Source organism: Myotis myotis, unplaced genomic scaffold (assembly GCF_014108235.1).
Source record: "Myotis myotis isolate mMyoMyo1 unplaced genomic scaffold, mMyoMyo1.p scaffold_m19_p_23, whole genome shotgun sequence".
Classification (NCBI taxonomy): Eukaryota; Metazoa; Chordata; class Mammalia; order Chiroptera; family Vespertilionidae; genus Myotis; species Myotis myotis.
The window spans coordinates 6,783,343-6,804,035 of NW_023416328.1; the positions used below are offsets into that span (position 1 = coordinate 6,783,343).

A 20,693-nucleotide genomic window follows, 5' to 3' on the forward strand; every position below is an offset into this window, starting at 1 on the left:
CAACTGACGCTCTGTCCAGGGGCCCATTTTCCAACGGGGCTGCCCAGACCCAGGCCTGCTGCTGTCGGCTCTCCGGCCCCGGCTAAGATTTGTTCTTTAGAATATCCCTGCTCCTGTGTCACCGCGCCCCGCCCCAACCGCAGGAAAAGCAAGTTACGTGTGGAAAAAGACACTAGGCAACATTTGGAAAACCGTGGGAAGCCGAAAGCCGGGGACACAGCACCCCCTCTCTCTGCGCTTCCCGCTGGGGGACCCCCAGGATGGCTGGCAAGAGGCTTCCCCTCTGCGTGGGCCTGGGCAGGTGATGGTTTGTTGGGGACACAGAGCTCAGAGCAGGTCCCTGGATAAGAGCCAGGCGGAGGGATCTTTTAAAACACAAAGCAGGCCCGGCAGCTTGGCTCAGTGGTTGAGCATCGACCTAGGAACCAGGAGGTGGAGGTTCGATTCCCGGTCGGGGCACATGCCCGGGGTTGCAGGTTCGATCCCCAGTGGGGGACATGCAGGAGGCAGCCGATCATTGATGTTTCTATTTCTCTCCCTGTCCCTTCCTCTCTGAAATCAATAAATATATTTTTTTTTTAAAAAAGAAAAATTATAAAAGAAACATAAAAATAGGAGCTTTGTCTTATGCCTACTTCCGTTGTTGTAATGAAGGTTTATTCCTTGCATTCGTGACCCAGACAATTTAAGAAGAAATAAATGAGATGAAATTATCTGCAGATGGAGGAGTCGGGAGCGGGGCCAGGCCCCCAGCCCGCTGTCTGGGCTTCCTCTGGGGGGACTAGAGGCCACAACCGGTCATTACCCAGCCACCAGGGCGACCAGGTTTCGGCACAGGAAAGACAGAACCCTTCTCAGAAACCAGGGCCGCGCAGCACGAGGAGTTAGCAAAAGCGATCCCACCGCTGGGCAAATCCCTAAAAGGAAACGGCGGCAGGGGCTCAGGCGGGTTATCTGCACGCCCACGTTCACCGCAGCCTCCTCCACAACCGCCTGAAGGTGGGAGCGACCCCAGGGTCCAGACACAAAAGGCAACACAGACAGGGAGACTCCACGCATCGGAGGACCCCGGCTTCCAGCCAGGCTTCGCTGCGCACAGCAGGACCTGTTTTTGTTGTTTTTGTAGCTGTTGCTGTTGTTTAACATATTTGTGTTGATTTCAGAGAGGAAGGGAGAGGGAGAGAGAGAGAAACATCAGTGATGAGACAGAATCATGGATCGGCTGCCTCCTGCACATCCCTTACTGGGGATGGAGCCTGCAACCTGGGCATGTGCCCTGACAGGGAATCGAACCGTGACCTCCTGGTTCGTAGGTCGATGCTCAACCACTGAGCCACACCAGCTGGGCAGGATCTGTTTTGCATTAAATTTTGATCTCGATTCCTCCTACTAGACTGGACTCCTCAGAGCAGGGAGTGCAGGGACAGGGCTCACTGGGCTCTTAATCCCAGGGGATGGGTCCCCCACACAGCAAGGGTCCTGGATGGCTTCCAAAAGGAGTGGTGGGCAGGGCCCCCTCACCATGCAGACCCAGGCGGTCAAACAGCGCCATCCACCATGGGCACACCCGCCAGCCCCCCAGGGATCACAGGCTGTGTGGGCCTGCCTCCCTCTGAACGGAGGAGATGAGGATGCAGGCTGCCTGGTTGGGGACCCACCAGGACTCACCATGTTCATGACAGTGAGGATGAACCTCTGGGCGGCCTCGGCCCCGTGGTACTGCACCATGTCGGCGTCGGCCACCACCAGGGTCTCCACTGTGTGCTCGTTGGTGAGCCGGATGGCGCTCCTCCGCTCCCGCCAGTCCGGCGACGGCCCGCCCTTCCCCGGCTTCTTCTTTTCTAGAAAACAAGGAAGGCGTGAGTGCAGTCCTTGGTGGCGGCGCGATTCCCAATCCCGAGCACGGAGCAGGCCTCCACGGAGCCTCCCTGCGAGAAAGGACACGCTCCACCGGCCAGTGAGGGGTCTGCACAGTCACAGGGGAGCCAGGCCCGCTCACCGGTGTGGGAGGGGGCCTAGCGAAGTCAGTGATGCGGATCTAGCCAGGCTTTTTTTTTTTTTTTAATATGTTTTTATTGATTTCAGAGAGGAAGAGAGAGAGAGAAATATCAGTGATGAGAGAGCATCATCGATGGGCTGCCCCCTGCATGCCCCCTACTGGGGACTGAGCTCACAACCCAGTCATGTGCCCTGACCGGGAATCGAACTGGTAACCTCCCGGTTCCTAGGTGGATCTCAACCACTGAGCCACGCAGGCCAGGCCCGAGATGATCTAAAAGCTGTCCCCTGCCTGGAAACGGTGTATTCCTGTGTCACATCCAGGTCGCCTGCCTTCGCTGAACAACAGAGATGGACGTTGCTAGGTCATCAGTTTCACTGCCTGGATGAGTAGACGCTGAGCCACACCGGCCGGGCTCTAGGTGGCGGGTTGAAGTTTGCACACACACACAGACTTACATAAAGTTCTCAGGCCTCCCAAATTCTTCTCTGATCACTGTTTTTCCCTTCAGCCAAAGCAAAGGGTCAGTTTGTAGAAAAACACCCTGTTTTCGCCTGGAAACGGTGGCTCCACGTGTTGGGAAGAGCTCCCAGCCAGGGGAACTTTCCGGCAGCTGCAGAAACCCTGCATCCTTGAGAGAGAACGGCCTTCTCTTCTCTTTTTCTTTTTTTTCAAAAAGGAAAAAAAAAATAAGTTTTGCTCTCCAAGGATGAATTCTTTAAATAACTTTGCCCAAGGCCAAGTCGTTTTCATAAAAGGCATCTTTTGCATGTAAATTCCTTACAAAGAAAGGTGCAAAATAAGAGTTTTGTGATTGTTTTGTTTTTTTGGGTTTTTTTGTGTGGTTTTTTTTTTTGTCTAGTTAAGATCCCAAATAAAGAACCGATCAATCTTGAAGTCCAAAATCAGCGCTTGCCATCAATGATTCTCATCACTGATGTTTCTTTCTCCCTTCCTCTCTGAAATCAATAAAAATATTTTTTTAAATATATTTTATTGATTTTTTACAGAGGAAGGGAGAGGGACAGAGAGTCAGAAACACCGATCAGCTGCCTCCTGCACGCCCCCCACTGGGTTTGTGCCCGCAAACAAGGTACATGCTCTTGACCGGAATCGAACCCGGGACCCTTGAGTCTGCAGACCGACGCTCTATCCATTGAGCCAAACCGGCCAGGGCAATAAAAATGTTTTTAAAAAATCAGCACTCACACTAGGCAGGAGGTATGACTCAGACCCCACCCTTGGCACTAGCAGGACCAGGGGCAGCAAAGCTGAGCTGGCCCCACCTGACCTTCCCACTCATGGTCATGGCCACAGAGGGACCAAGCAGCCAGGCACTGCTGCCTGTGGGGGAGGTGGAAAGAGAGCCCTTCAGCCAGCAAATACTAACTGAGAAGCACTGTGTGCGAGGCACTGCCCCAGTACAGGGGACCATCTGGACCAGGGGTGGGGAAGCTTGTTTCTGCCAAGAGCCATTTGAACGTTTATAACATCCTTTGTGGGCCATACAAAAGGAGCCACTGAAAAATTAGCCTGCTAGCCCGGCCAGTGTGGCTCAATGGCTGAGTATCGACCTATGAACCAGGAGGTCACGGTTCGATTCCCGGTCAGGGCGCATGCCCAGGTTGCAGAGGCTCCATTCCCTGTAGGGGGCTTGCAGGAGGCAGCTGATCCATGAGTCTCTCTCATCATCGATGTTTCTCTCTCTCTCTCTTCCTTCCTCTCTGAAATCAATAAAAAACATATTGTAAAAAAATTAGTCACCCCTAATGCCTTGGCAGGGCCTGACCAAATGAGTTGTCGGGCCTTATATGGCCTGCGGGTCCGACGTTCCCACGCCCGCCCCACCATGAGCAGGCCCTGGTTCCTCCCGTGTCCCAGGTAGGAAGGCGGCTGATCTGCTCCTCCCACCTCCACCTCAGACCAACGAGAGAGATTTCTGAGCAGGGCAGATCGAAGAAGAAGAAATCCTCCATTTCATTTCCATAAAGCAATAGAGACTCGACGGAAGGAAAAATAAATTTCCAGGGGGGGAAAAAAAACACCCCCAAAACGTAACCATACTTGAAGCCCACGTTTTAGGAAGGAGTGGAGCTAGTTATGCGTAGTCCGCTTTTCTGTGTTTTGCACGCCTTTGTCCAGTCAAGCACACGGTAGGCTGCTCTCGTGCGTTCCGTCTGGGCTAGAAACCCTTCCTTTTTTGGTATGCACAACAACTTTCCAGGGATAAAAGCATTTCAGAAAAACAGGCTGATGTATCTGCCAGACGCAAGCAACATCGTTTTTGACTCCTGGTTACATTTTGTTTGTTACCAGAACCTTCCCTCGTGGGAGTTCGCAGTTTCTATAGCCAGTCACAGAAGCACCAGGCTTCTCTGTAGCGAAGGTCGGCCGGTCTTTCTGACGCTCGTGGCCTGCGTGGCTTTGACCGACGGGGAGTCACAAAAGATTTGGCAAGCTGCTCTGCACGGATGGAAATCTTTCCCCGAGAACCCTTTAGCTATCGATGCACAACATTTGTTTTCAGAACAGATAATGCAACTTTACTGAAGTTAGAATAAGTCTTTAAGGAGGAAAGAAGTTTAAGTTTGTTCTGTGACAAATAATGTTCCCGTTTTTGGGACTGAAAGTAGAAGGCAGTACGCGAATGTTTAAGTGCTAGATAACTCATGTATATAAAATACTGCAAGCAGTCCGGCCAGCGTGGCTCAGTGGTTGAGCATCGACTTATGAACCGGGAGGTCACGGTTCAATTCCTGGTGAGGGCACACGCCCAGGTTGTGGGCTCCATCCCCAGTGTGGGGCGTGCAGGAGGCAGCCGATCCATGATTCTCGTCATCATTGATGTTTCTGTCTCTTCCTCTCCCTTCCTCTCTGAGATCAATAAAAATATATTTTAAAAATATATATTTAAAAAAGAACACCCGTGCTATTTCTGCCGACATTCAAGTGCAAAACCTCCGTCTTCATTAGGGGAAGGGCACCAGGGAGGGAAATGGAGGGAGATTTGGGGGCAGGCATTTCCCTGGAGGGTATGAAAGGCGAACGCTCACATCACCACAACAGCCAAGACCACTGAGAAGCGGCCATCTATACAGAAAAGGGCAGTTTTTCAAACTCAGAGGCCAAGCCAAGCAGGCCCCTGACAGAAATTAATTGAGGCCTCGGCCCCAGTGCGGCTCCAAACACTCAACACTGAAATGTGGTTAAGCCGTGCCCCAAAGGGAACCAACCCGCCGTCCAGATGTGGCTCAGAGGACCCCCTGCCCCCAGGGCAGAGCAGGCCTGACACCCAGACGCTTGGCCGGCCCCTGCCCACGGTCAGCCCCGCGCAAGGAAAGGCGCCCCCGAGTCAAAGCCAGGAGGTCCCCGACAGGCACAGGAGGTCAGAGGACTCCGCAGAGCAGTCGGAAAAGCAGCAGCATCCGGCCTTGGCGGGGATGCCTTAGAGCAGCGGTTCTCAACCTGTGGGTCGCGACCCCTTTGGCCGTCGAACGACCCTTTCACAGGGGTCGCCTCAGACCATCCTGCATATCAGATATTTACATGACGATTCATCACAGTAGCAACATGACAGTGATGAAGTAGCCACGAAAATAATGTTATGGTTGGGTCACAACATGAGGAACTTTATTTAAAGGGCCAGAAGGTTGAGAACCACTGGCTTAGAGTTTCTCTTCTGGGAGAAAGTGGTACTTCTTTAAACATTGGCACCAAGAACACTTGCTATGGCCAAAACCGGTTTGGCTCAGTGGATAGAGCGTCGTCCTGCGGACTTAAAGGTCCCGGGTTCGATTCCGGTCAAGGGCATGTACCTGGGTTGCGGGCACATCCCCAGTGGGAGATGTGCAGGAGGCAGCTGATCGATGTTTCTCTCTCGTTGATGTTTCTAACTCTCTATCCCTCTCCCTTCCTCTCTGTAAATATCAATAAAATATATTTAAAAAACAAACAAAAAAAACCACTTGCTATGTCTGCGAGGGCCCCGGAGGCCAAGTCCAGGCTCCATTAAGAGTTCCTGAGCTATGGCCTCTGAGTTCTGTCTCTAAATAACACCTGTCTCGCCCGGCCGGCGTGGCTCAATGGTTGAATGTCAGGCGACCTAGGAACCAGGAGGTCAGGGTTCGATTCCGGTCAGGGCACAGGCCCAGGTGGCGGGCTCGATCCCCAGTAGGGGGCGTGCCAGAGGCAGCCGATCTAGGATTCTCTCTCTCATCACTGATGCTTCTCTCTCCTACTCTCCCTTGCTCTCTGAAATCAATAAAAATGTCTTTTAAAATAATAATAACAATCAATAAATAACGGCGTCTCCTTGGGAAGAAGCAAAGCCCCGTTTCGCCTCCCCCACCCGAGTGTCCCTGAGCAGGGGTGTGGCGACGATGCCCATGGCGGGTTTGGGTGGGGTCTCCCGGTGTCCCCACCTGGGGGGCTTTGGCCCTTCCCAGCAGGTTCCCACCATGAAGGCGGTTCCAATCCCTGCCGACCACCAGTGACGCCTGATATTCCTGCCCCATTGGGCGGGCTTTAGTTCACCGTCTAGCTCTGACCCAACCCCCGAGACGCGGGATCTGATCCATGACTTGCTAATGGCCTGAGAAAGGTCTGGGCTGAAGGCAGAGTGTGCAACCCAATCCCCGTCGTGGCGAGCGAATTCCCCGTCTGGTCGGGCAGCAGACATCGCCCGCTGCCCTGGAGGGAGGCCTGCAGGGCGAACCACTGCCTTCCTGGCTGGAGGCCGCCCAAGAACACTGGGCAGCAGATGTCCTGACGAGCCTTTTTTTTTTTTTCCCTCCTGGGCGTTTCCATGAGAAATGAGTGGACTGAGCAAGCCAGACCGTTTGTGGTGGAGAAAGAAAAAAAAAGCAACCCGAAAGGCATTGCTTAGAAAGAGCAAAGCGTCTCACTGCTAACAGGGTGTCTGCTCCCTTCTCTTCCTCCGCGTGTCGGACCCTCCGGCCGTAGGCCTCCTGCTGGGAGGGAGGCGGGCAGGCTCCCCAGCCCAGGCCCTCATTCCCTCCAGCTCTCCCCCTCGGAGGGAGCGGGAAGGGGGCCGCCGCTGATTCAAAAATCAGACGCTTCTGCGGGAATTGGCAGGGGCCGCGCTCCACCCCCGCCGGCCCTGGAACACGAAGTCAGCACCTCGGCCACCCGGCCGGGGCCTGGCCTGTGCCTCCCGGGACCACGATTCCTCTTCCTCTCCTGCCTCAGGGCGGGTCGGGCTGCCAGGAGCTTCCTCCAGCCACCTGGACGGTCCCGGCCAGCGCGCACTTGAAATCATCAACTGCATTCTGGGCCCGTCTGCCCGCAGCTCCGAGAGAGATTTTCCTGTGGAAGCTGGAGGCCGGCTCTGCTTAGAGTTATTTGAGGGGGTGGAGGGAGGGGGGCATGGTGTTGCATAACAGCCCAGGAGAGGACTGGGAAAAGATAACACAGTTCGCGTCCAATTTCTCTGCTTGGGGGAACGGCAGTCTCTCTCTCTCTCTCTCTCTCTCTCTCTCTCTCTCTCTCTCTCTCTCACACACACACACTACACACACACACACACACACACACACACAGGGCTGGGTGTGCTTTTCCTTTCTGTCTCCACGCTTGAGTTTTCGATTTTCTTTCTCAATCAAGCAATGGGAATACTCCAGAAGAGGGCCAGGGTGCTTGCCCTAGACTGATTTTTTCTGTGTTCTCACGGAGAATACGCCCAAAAGACAACGGAAAGGGGAAAAACACAGGATTACGACGGAGTGACTGCGATCGCTCAGGCTTCTGGAGGAAACATCGTTATGAAATATGTGCCATAGGAGCCCGGCCGGCGTGGCTCCGTGGTTGAGCATCAACCTAGGAACCAGGAGGTCACGGTTCGATTCCCGGTCAGGGCACGTGCCCAGGTTGTGGGCTTGATACCCAGTGGGGGGCGTGCTGGAGGCAGCCGATCCATGGTTCTCTCTCATCACTGATGCTTCCTTCTCTCTCTCCCCCTCCCTCTCCCTTCCTCTCTGAAATCAATAAAAACATTAAAAAAAAAAAAAACACAAAAAAACCAACAGCTGCCAAGAAGCCCGGTCTGGCCAAGCCTTCCCTGAGCGCCAGCCTCAGTTCCGTGAGCCCGTGGCAGGATGTCATCAGTGTTGAAGCCAGTTTGATCTCTGTCATTTCCAACCACATGAATCTTAATGGATACAAAGCACAAGCTCCAACCGATTATTTACGACAGCGTACACACACACACACGCACGCACACGCACGCACACACACACACACGCAAATTCTTGCGTAAATCAGCAATATACAATCTCTCAACAGTCACTGTATTTCCTAGACACTGACTATAATCACTTGTTAATGCTATACATGGACCAGGCGATATTACAAAATAGCTGCATGTATTTAACAAGAACAATCAGGACAGAACTTAGATGGCTAAGGACCGTGATGCCTTCCTCTGAGGTTACCTTTGTCGGACGTGTTCTAATGAGCTCTCCACCACACAAAACATGTAGGAGTCCGGGGGTGTGTGTGTGTGAATCCTCGCCGGAGGGAGGATTCAATGGGAATCAATTTTTCCCATTGATTTTTAGGGAGAGTGGAAGGGAAGGGGGAGAGACAGAGAGAGAGAAACACTGATGTGAGAGAGAAGCATCGATGTGAGAGGGAGACTTCGACTGGTTACCTCCCACACTCGGGTTAAACCTGAAACCCAGGTAGGTGCCCTTGACCGGGAATCGAACCTGCCACCCTTTGGTGCGCGGGCCGACGCTCTAATCCAGCGGTTCTCAACCTGTGGGTCGCGACCCCTTTGGCAGTCGAGCAACCCTTTCACAGGGGTCGCCTAAGACCATCCTGCATATCAGATATTTACATGACGATTCATCACAGTAGCAACATTACAGTTATGAAATAGCCACGAAAATAATTTTATGTTTGGGTCACAACATGAGGAACTGTATTTAAAAGGCCAGAAGGTTGAGAACCACTGCTCTAATCACTGAGTCACAGGCCAGGGCAGGAGTCCTATGGTGATAGTGCCTCGTAGCATAAAGTGGTTTTATTATTTGAGTCTCTGGCTCTCCCATGACATGTCCCATCTACCAGGGTGGAGCAGGAGGAGACGGAATTCAGATGCTCGCGAGAGACCATGCGAAATGAAGACTCTACCCCAGATCTGAAAGGAGACATGAAAATAGCCACAGAAGACAGAGAGTTTTCAACTAAAAATAACCACGTAAAAAAAAAAAAAAATCAAAAAACATTTCCAAAGAGCCCAAGTCCCATTTCAGTTGTTGAGAGTGGCCAAAAAACCTTCAGAAACGCACGCTCTCACCCAAAGGGGGAAAAGGGCTCCCACAGACTCCACATTCTCATGCCAAGTCCCAACCTTCCAAACTGGAGTGATATTTTATGAATCGGTTTATAAGGCCCTAAAAATAAGGAGCTATAACCGAAATAGGATCAGCCTGTCTCCTCTCTGGGAGCCCCAAGGACTGCGAGAAATGCAAGCTCAGCCCGGCCGGCGTGGCTGAGTGGTTGAACGTCGACCTAGAAACCAGGAGGTCACGGTTCAATTCCCGGTCAGGGCACGTGCCCAGGTTGTGGGCTCGATCCCCAGTAGGGAGTGTGCAGGAGGCAGCCGATGCAGGATTCTCTCTCATCATGGATGTTTCTATCTCTCTCTCTCCCTCTCCCTCTCCCTTCCTCTCTGAAATTAGTAAAAATATCTTTAAAAAAAAAAAAGAAATGTAAGCTCAGTGGTTCCCTCCAGCTGGCCTTGACTGTATCAGCCCCTCTTTGCCCCTGGAGAGCATGGCGGCTTACCTGCCCCTACTCACAGGTCAATCCAGTGCTTCCTGGAGGAGGAAGACTTATCCGACCCCCTCACCGGCATGAGCCAGCTGGCCACCCCCACGCCATGGTCCCGGCTGGGGTAACACAGCCTTAAGGACCAGGCCCAGGGACATCCCTGGCCACCACGTGCAGCCATGAAGACCCCATTCCCGTGGGAAAAGCTGGGTCCCTCTGATTCACCCTTCCGGGAAACTCCAACAATGCCAGTCGCTGGCGCCTCAGTAATAAATCAATGTTCCCTGTTGCTAAACTCCCAAGGTTCGATGCTGATGATAAGCCTATTAATAGCGGCCATTGTCCTTCTCAACGGAGCAACCAAGTTCACCGAGACCCCGGGGCAAAGGAAGAAGGACCCAAAGCAAAACATGCACCTTTCTCCCTGGTCTGCGTTCCCCCCGGGGCAGGGCCTCCAATATGCCCGTCTCTCCGGCACGCACGGCGGAGCCCAGGGAGGTGAGACGTGGGGGAGGTTATTTTCCAAGCCACCTCAGGAATTGCTCTCTGCACCTTTGCATGACTGCTCTTGTTTTGCCTTGGTTTCCAGCACATCCTCCCCGCCCTGCTTTTGTGAATGGTTTCATTTCCTTTGTTGGAGGCTAAACAGAACATCCTCCAAAGGATGCCTCCACTCCAACCGCAGGGACAGAAATGCAAACGCCAGCGCAGTTTATCGTCTTGTCAGCGATCCTCGCGTCACGCCCCTGCCGAGGAGGGCAGCGGGCCAGCGGCCCAGCATCCCACGCGCAACGTGACCAGCCGTGGACGGTGTGGGTTTGAGGGGAGGGGAAAGGTTTCAACGGGCTTGCCCTAGGCCAGTGACGGCAAACCTTTTGAGCTCGGCGTGGCAGCATTTTGAAAAACCCTCACTTAACTCTGGTGCCGTGTCCCATATAGACATTTTTTGATATGTGCAACCAGAGTAAAACAAAGACTTATATTTTTGATATTTATTTTATAGATCTAAATGCCATTTAACCAAGAAAAATCAACCACAAAAATGAGTTCGCGTGTCACCTCTGACACGCGTGTCATAGGTTCGCCATCACTGCCCTAGGACATCATGGTACTTGGTAGTTTCCAGTGATTTTACCCTGAGGTCCAGCCTCCCTGCTTTTGTGAGCGTGTGGGAAGGATCAGAGCAAAGCCCTAATGCTTGGTGGCATTCTCTCTTCGTCCACCACTCGGAGCTCCCCGGGGTGGCAGGGATGACCTTGACCCAGCGCGGTCAGCTCCCGTGCCTCCTAGTCTAAGGGGGGGACCACCACCTGGCAGGGTCAGGACGGCTCCAAACGGCTGGGCGGAGCTGCAGGGCTCATTTCTAAATAACCAAGTCGCCCTCAAAGAGAGGCACAGCTCACGCGACTCCGCTGCAGGTGGGGACACACCGTGGGGGGTGGGTCAGGGGATGTGCGATGGCGCCAAATGGGAGTCGGTCGTCCCGTCTTCCAGACTCACCTGTTAGCACCTGGCAGAGCGGGCCCGGGGCCTGGGCCTGGGCGGAGGGGCTGGGTGCCAGGGACCATTTGCGCCTGAGCAGGTGTTCTCGGCCGCCGTGCGGGCCCCGGGAGCTGTTGAGGGGCTGGAGGAGCACCTGTTCCTGCCCCAGTTGGATGAGGCCGACCTGCCCGGAAAAAACACACAAAACACAGATGTCGGTCACCCTCGTTCACACTCGCCCGGGACCCAGCAGCCCAGGGGCAGCAAGGCCTGGTTCCCACAACTGGGCTTTCTCTTAGCAGGTGGCCCAGCGTCCGGAGCCCGCGGAGGAGCCTGTGTGTGCCTTGAGGCATCCCACCCGCAGCTGTGGGTGGTCCAAGCAATATTGCAGCAGCACCCATTTTCCAGGCGTGCTATGAAATATGTATTTATTAATATAAGCAAATTTGAAAAAAAACAAATATGATTTTTAAAAGATTTTTAGAGAGAAAGGAAGGGGAAGGGAGAGAGAGAGAGAGAGAGAGAGAGAGAGAGAAACATCTATGTGAGAGCAAACATTGATCGGCTGCCTCCTACACGCCCCCTACTGGGGATCACGCCCGCATACGCCCGCATGTGCCCTGACCGGGAATCGAACCAGCAACCTTCTGGTGCACAGGATGACAATCAACCAACTGAGCCACACTGGCCAGGCCAAACTTGATTTTTAAAATAATTTTTAAAACCATCCCCAAAAGTTTACCTGAGGAGGAGACCCCAAACGTGTTGGGAATGAATGACAATTCTGTCCTTAATGAGAAAATGGATCTCCCCCGTGGGGATATTTAGAATTAAATAGAGGACGGAATCGGTCACACATGTACCCTTCACCAGAATTGAACCTGCGACCCCTCCGTCTACAGGCCGATGCCCTGGCCACTGAGCCATGCCAGCCAGGGCCGAGGGCTTGTTTTTTAACCAAACAAAGAACCTAAAAATGAAACTGAATATGTTAGATTTCTAAACACAGTGTGAAGGGTAGAAAAGCTGTTAATCACCAAATTTGTAAGTGGGGCCCAAAATTCTTCAAAGCCCCCTAGAAAGGGGATTGCCAAGAGTTGCTGGATGATCAATGAAACAGGCTTTGTAAATTGAATGAAAAATGTAAGAACTAGGATTTTTTCATCAGTCGCTTTCATACAGTGGTTCTCAACCTTCTGGCCCTTTAAATACAGTTCCTCCTGTTGTGACCCAACCATAAAATTATTTTCGTTGCTACTTCAAAACTGTAATGTCGCTACTGTTATGAATCATCATGTAAATATCTGATACGCAGGATGGTCTTAGGCGGCCCCTGTGAAAGGGTCGTTCGACTGCCAAAGGGGACGCGACCCACAGGTTGAGAACCGCTGCTTTAATAGACTGAATATTAATTCACACACACACACACGATGTGTAGAACTGTTCCCCGAATTGGGACACACTCCTTCTCCAGGATCCTTCCTTCTCTCTGCCCCACCCCTTTGTCTAAAAGCAATGACACACTAAACTAGCGCGCCTCAAGCTCCAAAGTCCCCTGAACGTCTGGGTGGAACCCAGAACGTGCCCACCTGACAGGTCCCCAAGCGATACTGCCACTGCCATCGGGGGGACGACACTCTGAGACGCTCGGCCGCCCCCCACCACACAGCGATTCCTCCACGTCTCGAGCTGGGACCTCACTCCGGCCTCGCGAAGCAGACCCCTCCACCTTCCGCAAGGCAATCGGATCGCCCCACCCGATCGCCGACAACCTTCCGTCCTCAACGCACAGGGTGAGACCATATGGACGGCTCTGAGCAGATGTCAAGGTCTCTCATTCATTAGAACGTCTGCCAAGAACAACTCAGAGATTTTATGGCCCAAATAAAACTCTTATAGTTGGCGGTGCGTGACCCGCAGGGAAGCACGGCCTGCGTGCCTCTCCCCTGAAGTTGCAACTCGAGCGGGAGGTACTTCGGGGAGACCAGAGCAGCAGACGGGGGGAGGCAGCGGTGGGCTGCGGGGGGCCCACAGGTACAGAAAGCAGGTACGGCAGGGGCCATGGGATGGGTCCCGCCCGCACGAGCCCTGCACCCCCTGGAGGAGGCACTCAACTCTAACAAGGGGCTGGATGGACTCTTCCAGAAATGCTCAGGCGGCTGGAGGTCAAAGGTCGCCTGGGGTCTAGCCCTTTCCAAGCCAGGTCGGATCTGTTCTTCCCCGGGTTCTCCATTCACAAGGCCCGTGAGCAGGTAGTTCCAATGGAACTTGATACAGAGAGAATCTGACCTCGGTGAGAAATCCTACGGGTGCCAACACGCGGCCTAGCCCCGAGGGGAGGTTTTGCTTTAGAAGGTCTTTCTTTTTTAAAAATATATTTTTTTTATTGATTTCAGAGATGAAGGGACAGGGAGAGAGAGAGATCCACAGACCGGCTGCCTTCTGCAAGTCCCCTACTGGGGATCGAGCCCGCAACCCGGGCATATGCCCTGACCATGAATCGAACCGTGACCTCCTGGTTCATAGGTCGATGCTCAGCCATTGAGCCACACCTGCCCCGCTGCTTTATAAGGTCTTTTTGGAGGGTCCCACATCCTGGCTTGTTACCTTCTCTGCGTCCCCTCACGCCACTGCTATCACCAGAGACTCCCACGCCAATAGCCAGAAAGGCTCCTCCTTGCCCCAGGCAAGCGATCCCCCAAACGAGGTCCCAGGCCAGCAGCAGCACCTGGGACCCTGCCAGGAATTCCAGCTCTCGGGCGGGTTGGGGCCTCGCCACCAGGGAACAAGTCTTCCGGGGGAAGTCGGATGCCAGCGCCAGGATGAGAACCACGGCTCCTGGGTGAATTCCAAATGCCTCGGGTGGGCATCCAGGGCCCGGCCTCACCTACTCCACACACCTGTCCATTCCCCTCAGCTCCCACCATCTCCTAGAATAACCACCTCCCATCCCGATCCCACAGCCGACTCACGGGCCCTCATCTCGGGATGGGCCTGGCCTTCACCCGGTCTTAGAACCCGAGACCCACCCCCTTCAGCCCCAATCCTTGCCTGCAGGCTCCACCACACCTTTGTCCTGGGCGAACCTGGCCCACCCTCTGAGGAACGGCTGGCATCTCTCCCCCCCTCTCTCAGAGGCTGGATGGGAGCCGACCAGAGCGGCCTGCGCTTGGCAGGTGTGTGACAGTGAGCCGGTTGCTGTCAACAATGCTGGCTGCCTGGCTGATTTATAACTGGGAAGGCCTGGGAACGGCCTGTGGGGCAGGAGCAGAGACGTGTCTCCCAGGCCTGGCGGCCAGCTCTCACTCAATGATTGCACAGGCTTCGCCCACGGCCTCTCCACGAGCAGCTAAGGGACTCGCTCTCAGATCACAGCCCCTGACGGCCGGCCGTGCAGTCTCATTTCCTGAAGAACAGGAACGTGCCTTGGCCGGCGTGGCTCCGTGGGTGAGCATTGACCCATGAACCGGGAGGTCACGGTTCGATTCCTGGTCAGGGCGCATGCCCAGGTTGCGGGCTCCATCCCCAGTAGGGGGCGCGCAGGAGGCAGCCGGTCCATAATTCTCTCTCATCACTGATGCTTCTCTCCCTCTCCCTTCCTCTCTGAAATCAATAAAAATATTTTTTTTAAAAAAAAGAACAAGAACATGACTGCGCATCCGTGCGCAGGGAGAGGTTAACCGGTGGCTCTGCGAGGCCCTCTGAGGCTCTGGCTGCAAAAACCTCTCCCGCTGGACACATCCGAGGTCGGCCAGCTGCAGCGGCTCAGAGTTCAGGAAATGAACTCCAAGAATGCGATCCGTCTGCGATGCCTTCAGTTCATCATCCCGTCTCCAGCTCCGTTTTCTTTTCCAAGACGTTGCCAACAAAGCGAAAGTTCAAACGAGGGAATCTCATTACGTGCCCTGGGTGACGGTCACGGGCAGCCCGACGCCCCGGAGCGGTGGCGGGCGGACAAGGTCACTTCAAGGCCACGGGGGCGTCTTTGCAGAGAAAGCTTTGGATTCTCTGGTCCAAGTTCTTCCCTTTCTGTCCCTCCGTCCTTCCAAATTCCACAAACTGTCCTCTGCCTTCCTCTTCCGTTCCTTCGCCGCCACTCAACTATCTCTTTTCACGGAGCTTCCAACAATGGGCTTTGCGTCTTGCAAGTATGTTTATGCTGCCCGCAGGTAAGTAATCTTCATCAATGAGTCACCCGGGACGAGGCCCCTTCCCGACACCTGTACCAATATCACGGCGTGTGATCGTGCAGTTTGGTCTACTTGCTCCCTTCCAAATGGTCCCCGCACCATAGAGTTTTTGCCAAGACGAATTTCCGCTGCTGCTCTATTTGGCCATGTGGTGTTGCATGAAAAAGCAGGCAATTTTCTAAGCAATCCGGAGTCTGGTAACTTTTTGTTTGTTGTTATTAATCCTCACCCGAGGATATTTTCCCACTGATTTTTTTGAGAGAGAGACTGGGAGGGTGGGGGAAAGATAGGGAGAGAGAGACACATCGATGTGAGGGAGACACATCGATTGGTTGCCTCCTGCTCGTGCCCTGACCAGAGCTGGGGATCGAGCCTGCAACCAAGGTACATGCCCTTGACCGGAATCGAACCCTGGACCCTTCAGTCTGCAGGCCGACGCTCTAGCCACTGAGCCACACCCGCTAGGGCATGGGCCCAGCTTCTTAACCTCCCGCAGCCCAGAGCTCCCGGGTGTCCGGGCTGGTTCCAGCATCTCAAGCACAGCACGGCCCTGGCAGCCCAGCCTTGGCCACGAAGGAGGGGACAGAGCCTGACGCGTGGACTATCCAGTTTGTCAGCGTTCATCGGCAGCAGCAGGGTCACTGCTCGGCTGCCTGCCCCTGCAGGCAGGGCCCCCCCTCCTCCCACTGTGTCCTCACGGGCAGGGGTAGCAGTCCCCCCCTCTCTTCCCACAAGCGGCACAGACACTCAGTCCAACCTTGGAGTTCCGTCTCCGCTGCCAATCCCGGGAAGCTGAACCGGGTTCCGGCCCCGTTGGCATCCCGCGATCTGGTCCTCTTCACGGGCGGCGGCGGGTCCAAACTGACGTCAACTATTTGGGGCAGGAAATACCTTCCTCCCAGGCGCGAACGTCATGGCTTTGAAATGACACAGCTACAGACACGCTTCCAAAACCTTACGCCACCTCCGTGGACTCTCGGAAATGTAAATACAGCGGAGCCGCATAAACAGAAAACAGCGAAGACTTGAGCCGGGGGTCTCGGCAGCTCCAAGCAGCGCACACGGCTTGCCCAGCCTTCCGAAATGAGACGCAGAGAGAGGAGACACCACAGGCCCACACCTGTGCCCGCTGGCGAGCACAGAAGGTGGGGGGCAGGTTTACGCTTCAGGCCCCTAAACAATGAAGGGAGGATCTAGTCTCACTGTACCCCTCGCCGGTTTAGCTCAATGGGTAGAGCGTCGGCCCACAGACTGAAGGGTCCTGGGCCCGATTCGGGTCAAGGGCAGGGCAGGAACCTCGGTTGCAGGCTCTATCCCCAGTCCTGGTGGGGGCGCATGCAGGAGGCAACCAGTCAATGTGTCTCTCTCACGGCGATGTTTCCCTCTCTCTGTCTCTCCCGCTCCCTTCCACTCTCTCGAAGAATCAATGGAAAAATATCCTTGGGTGAGGATTAACAACAACAACAACAAAACGGCACAGGAGACAGACGGCACGGAGGAGTCCACACAGCAGAACAGGCCTGCGTCTCCCGCCCCTGCCCCCTGAGCCATTGCGGGGACGTTAGATGTGGCACCATTTCCTTGATACTCAACATCGTCCCATAAAGTTTTATTGACTCTCCATTTGTTTATTTACCCTCTGTGGTTGCTTTCTCGCTGAGTAGGTGCAACAGAGACCATGGGGCCCCGCAATCCCTAAAATAGTTGCTATTCGGCCTTTTACAGATGAAGTGGGCCAGCCCCGCTCTACCTGGTTCTATGGCCACCAAGATTTATCTGCATGGCATTGCCCATCTCCCACGCCTTGTCCTGACACATGCCATGCACACGTACACACATACATGCACACGCCAGGTCTCCACCTCCCAGTGCTTCCACCACGGTCAAGAGGGACTGTCAGGTGCCCACCCGCCTGGGCTGTCTCAAGCGCGGGGCGCCATGCACCCTTGGTCAGCCTACTCCCCACTTCTTTCCCTTCTCCGTGCGTCCGGACCACCTTGCAAACCAAGTCCTCAGGCTACTGTCCCCTCCAAGTCCTCAGGCTGTCCGTCCCCTCCTGCCTCCGGCCAGAGTGCACATCAGGAAGGAGGGCCCAGCATCCAGCTCACAGGGACGGGAGGAACAGGGCAGACTAAACAACAGAAGCGACGGCCGGGCAGGAATTTAGAATCTCTGGTCGAAGAGGTCCACCCGCCGCTGGCAGGGCCCAGCTCAGCCTGTTGGCCCTGTTCCTTTATCTAAAGCACAGCGCCCTCACATGGCGCCGGAGGGAAGGGCAGCCCCGAAAGCCTGGAGGACTGACATGAACTCTCATGGCTCAGATGCCATCTGTACAGGGCCCAGCGCGCTCCCTTGCTCCCTTGCTCGCTCGGTGGGGATTTAAACCGATGCGATCCAGATTTCCACCCCCGTCTCCTCCGCAGATAGCTAGCTACTCGCTGGAAACTTTACACCGAGAAGTCTAAACTCTGACCTCTACAGAAACTCACTAAACCGCAGCAAATGGGATTCAGATGTTTCCATGTACAGTACAGGGATGTGACCTAGACTTTAAACACTTTGGCAACAACAGCAAAAATGATGTGGGCCTTCCAGTCCCTCCCAGAACGTGATCCGGCCCTGACCCCAGGCCTACCGCGACCGGGGCCTTTCTCGCTCCGACTTAACCCTCCTCGCCCACAGCCCGCGTTCTCTGCCCCCTCCGCCGACGGTCCATTTTCCTGGTTGAACCCAAGAAATCAATTTCTCCTGGCTGAGTAAAAGGAGATCACATTCAGAGCAGGACACAGAAACATCCAGACTGGGGCACTGGCGAATGCCAGTCCTAGGACATTCCCCACCCCGGGGTCCCCGACATTGCTCAGAAGAAAACAGAATTTTCATAGGAACCTGGACCCCAGGCTGTCCGGCTTTGTGGCAGCGTGAGGAAGGGCGAGGGAATTCTAGAAGCTGCAACCAAATAAGCCCAAGGTGGGGGAAGCAGCTCCTTGTGCCTGGGAAGGGCAGCACACAACGATGTCAAAAACTGCTTCCCCGCCCAGCCCGTGTGGCGCAGTGATTGAGCATCAACCTATGAACTGTTCGATTCCTGGTCAGGGCACATGCCCGGGTTGCGGGCTCCATCCCCAGTAGGGGGCGTGCAGGAGGCAGACAATTGATGAGTCTCATCATTGATGTTTCTCTCTCTCTCTCTCTCCCTTCCTCTTGAAGTCCATAAAAAATAAATAAAAACAAGAAACTGCTTCCCCGGCAGCCAGGCATGGCAATAGACAGAGAAGCAGCTGTGTGGTTCATGCCCTGAGCCTCTGCCAGGCTTGCTGGGGGCAGCCCATCTGCCAGCCATGTGCACTCCTCGGGGCACCGAGAGCTGAGAAGCACATGGCTGGGCACCTGAGTCACCACTGGGTGTCCAGGCAGGTGCACAAGAACCTCCCATCCCCTTGGCGTACTGGTGCCTCCTGTGCAGCGGGGCGGCGTCTTGTGGACAGAGGAAGAGCTATGGCCACAGGAGACAGGGAGAATCTTATGTGCAAGGTCAGCACTCCTCGGGCCTGGCTCAGGGTGGATGCCCCACAAATGCCCACTTGTCGTGAACCAGGGTAGGAGCACCCTCTCCCTCCTGGTTCACAACTAATCAGAGTGGGTTAGTGGCCCGCCCGGGAGCCCCCAGACTCCCTCTTCCGTGCACAGAGGTCTCAAAGGAACAGAAGGGAGGGGAATGAGTGCCCACCACCCCATCCCCACAGCCAAGAAGAGGCAAGACAGACACCAGCAAGTGTGCCCCATGGAGTGCATACGTGCAGATAGCGCACTCGCTACACCTGGCCAAGTGCGCCTCTCTGTCTGGGGCCTGCCAGGTACTGCCAGGCGGGCTGAGACGCACCCCCCTGCGTCTGCGGTAGAGCAGCCCCACCCCACCCGAACCCCAGCCCTCCTGGAGGACCACCCCCTGCGCCTCGACAGACTGCGGGGCAGACGCGGAGGAGGGGGCAGTACCAGGCCGCCTGCAGCGCCGCAGGTGCTGACGGAGACCAGGGAGCCCGGGTGGCCCAGCACGCGGCCCGAGTAGAAGCACAGCTCGGCGGGGCGTCCCCGGCGCCAGGCCTCGCCGGCCTCCTCCACCTCGAAGCCGCGGGACAGGAAGCGCAGGTCGCGGCGCAGCTGCAGGTACAGGTCGCGCCCGAAGGCCGGCAGGTGCAGCAGCAGCGCGCGCTCGCCGGGCGGGGGGCGCGGGGCGGCTGGGGGCGCGCGGGGCCGCCGCCGCCGTCGGGGCCCGGGGACCCCGGGCTGCAGCGGCGGCAGGTGCACGTCGTCCGGGCGCACCCGCCGCGGGAGCACCACTTCCACGTCGGCCGCCGCGTCGCCGACAGCTGAGGGGGAGAGAGGAGACGTGTCAGCGCGGCGGGGCCCGCCCGCCCGCTCTCCCGCCGGCCACCCGTCGCGCACGGGTCCCGACAGCACCCGGACAGCGAGACCCCGAGCGGGCGCGCTCTGCCCGGCCCTCGCCTCGGCGCCTCCGTGCCCGCCAGCGCCTCCGCCCGGGCCCGACCACCCGGGGAAGGTCTCCCGCGCGGCCGCCCGGCTCGGAACCCCATCCTGCGGCTGCGGCTGCGGCCTGCGCCTCGTCGGCCTGGGCGCTGTCAGCCGATCGCCGCCCGAGCAGCGCTGCACGGGCGGGCGCGGGCCGCCGGGATGCCTCGGGAGGGCAGAAGCAAGGGGGTCGCGAGAGGCACCGGCGAAGGACGGCGGGAGAGGGGGCGCTACCTGTGCCCGGGTCCAGTCCCCAAACCAGCAGCAGCAGCAAGGGCAGGGCGAGGGGAGGCAGCAGGGCGCCGTCACACATGGTACTTGGGAGGAGCAACCCCCCGGATGGTCGCGGCGGAGCAGGAGCGCGCGAGGCGGCGGCGCCAGCCGGAGTGAAACCCTCCTCCTGCCTCTGGAAAAAGTAATTAGCGCTGCGGACAAACCCAACGTGGTAAACCCGAAGCCCCGCCCTCTCCTCAGAGAGCAGGAGGTGATTGGGCGCTTGCTTTCCCCGGCCCCGCCTCCCCCTCGCCTATTGGCTAGGACGGGTCCAAACCAGGGTGTGTTGTTAGGTTGTAAGCACTTTCTTACACGTGGTTTCTGGGCAGTGGCGGAGACCGGACGCCAGGTGGCGCGCGACCCCGGAGGACCCAGGAGGGGACACCTTGAGGGATCACCATGGGGAAGTCTCTAATCTTAAGAGT

General features: G+C 55.9%; 1 protein-coding gene across 1 annotated transcript in view; it reads right to left on the reverse strand.

The window, feature by feature from the left end:
- Positions 1–20,395, reverse strand: part of ADAMTS17 (ADAM metallopeptidase with thrombospondin type 1 motif 17) — an 89,273-nt gene extending 68,878 nt beyond the window's left edge. Inside the window, exons 1-4 of the mRNA XM_036355797.1 lie at positions 20,230–20,395; positions 19,462–19,835; positions 11,294–11,459; positions 1,669–1,841 (exon numbers count right to left, since the gene is read on the reverse strand). Of these exons, the coding sequence (XP_036211690.1) occupies positions 1,669–1,841; positions 11,294–11,459; positions 19,462–19,835; positions 20,230–20,308 (792 nt within the window). The 5' untranslated portion in view covers positions 20,309–20,395. The remainder of the gene's footprint in view (positions 1–1,668; positions 1,842–11,293; positions 11,460–19,461; positions 19,836–20,229) is intronic.
- Between the last annotated feature and the right edge of the window lie 298 nt (positions 20,396–20,693).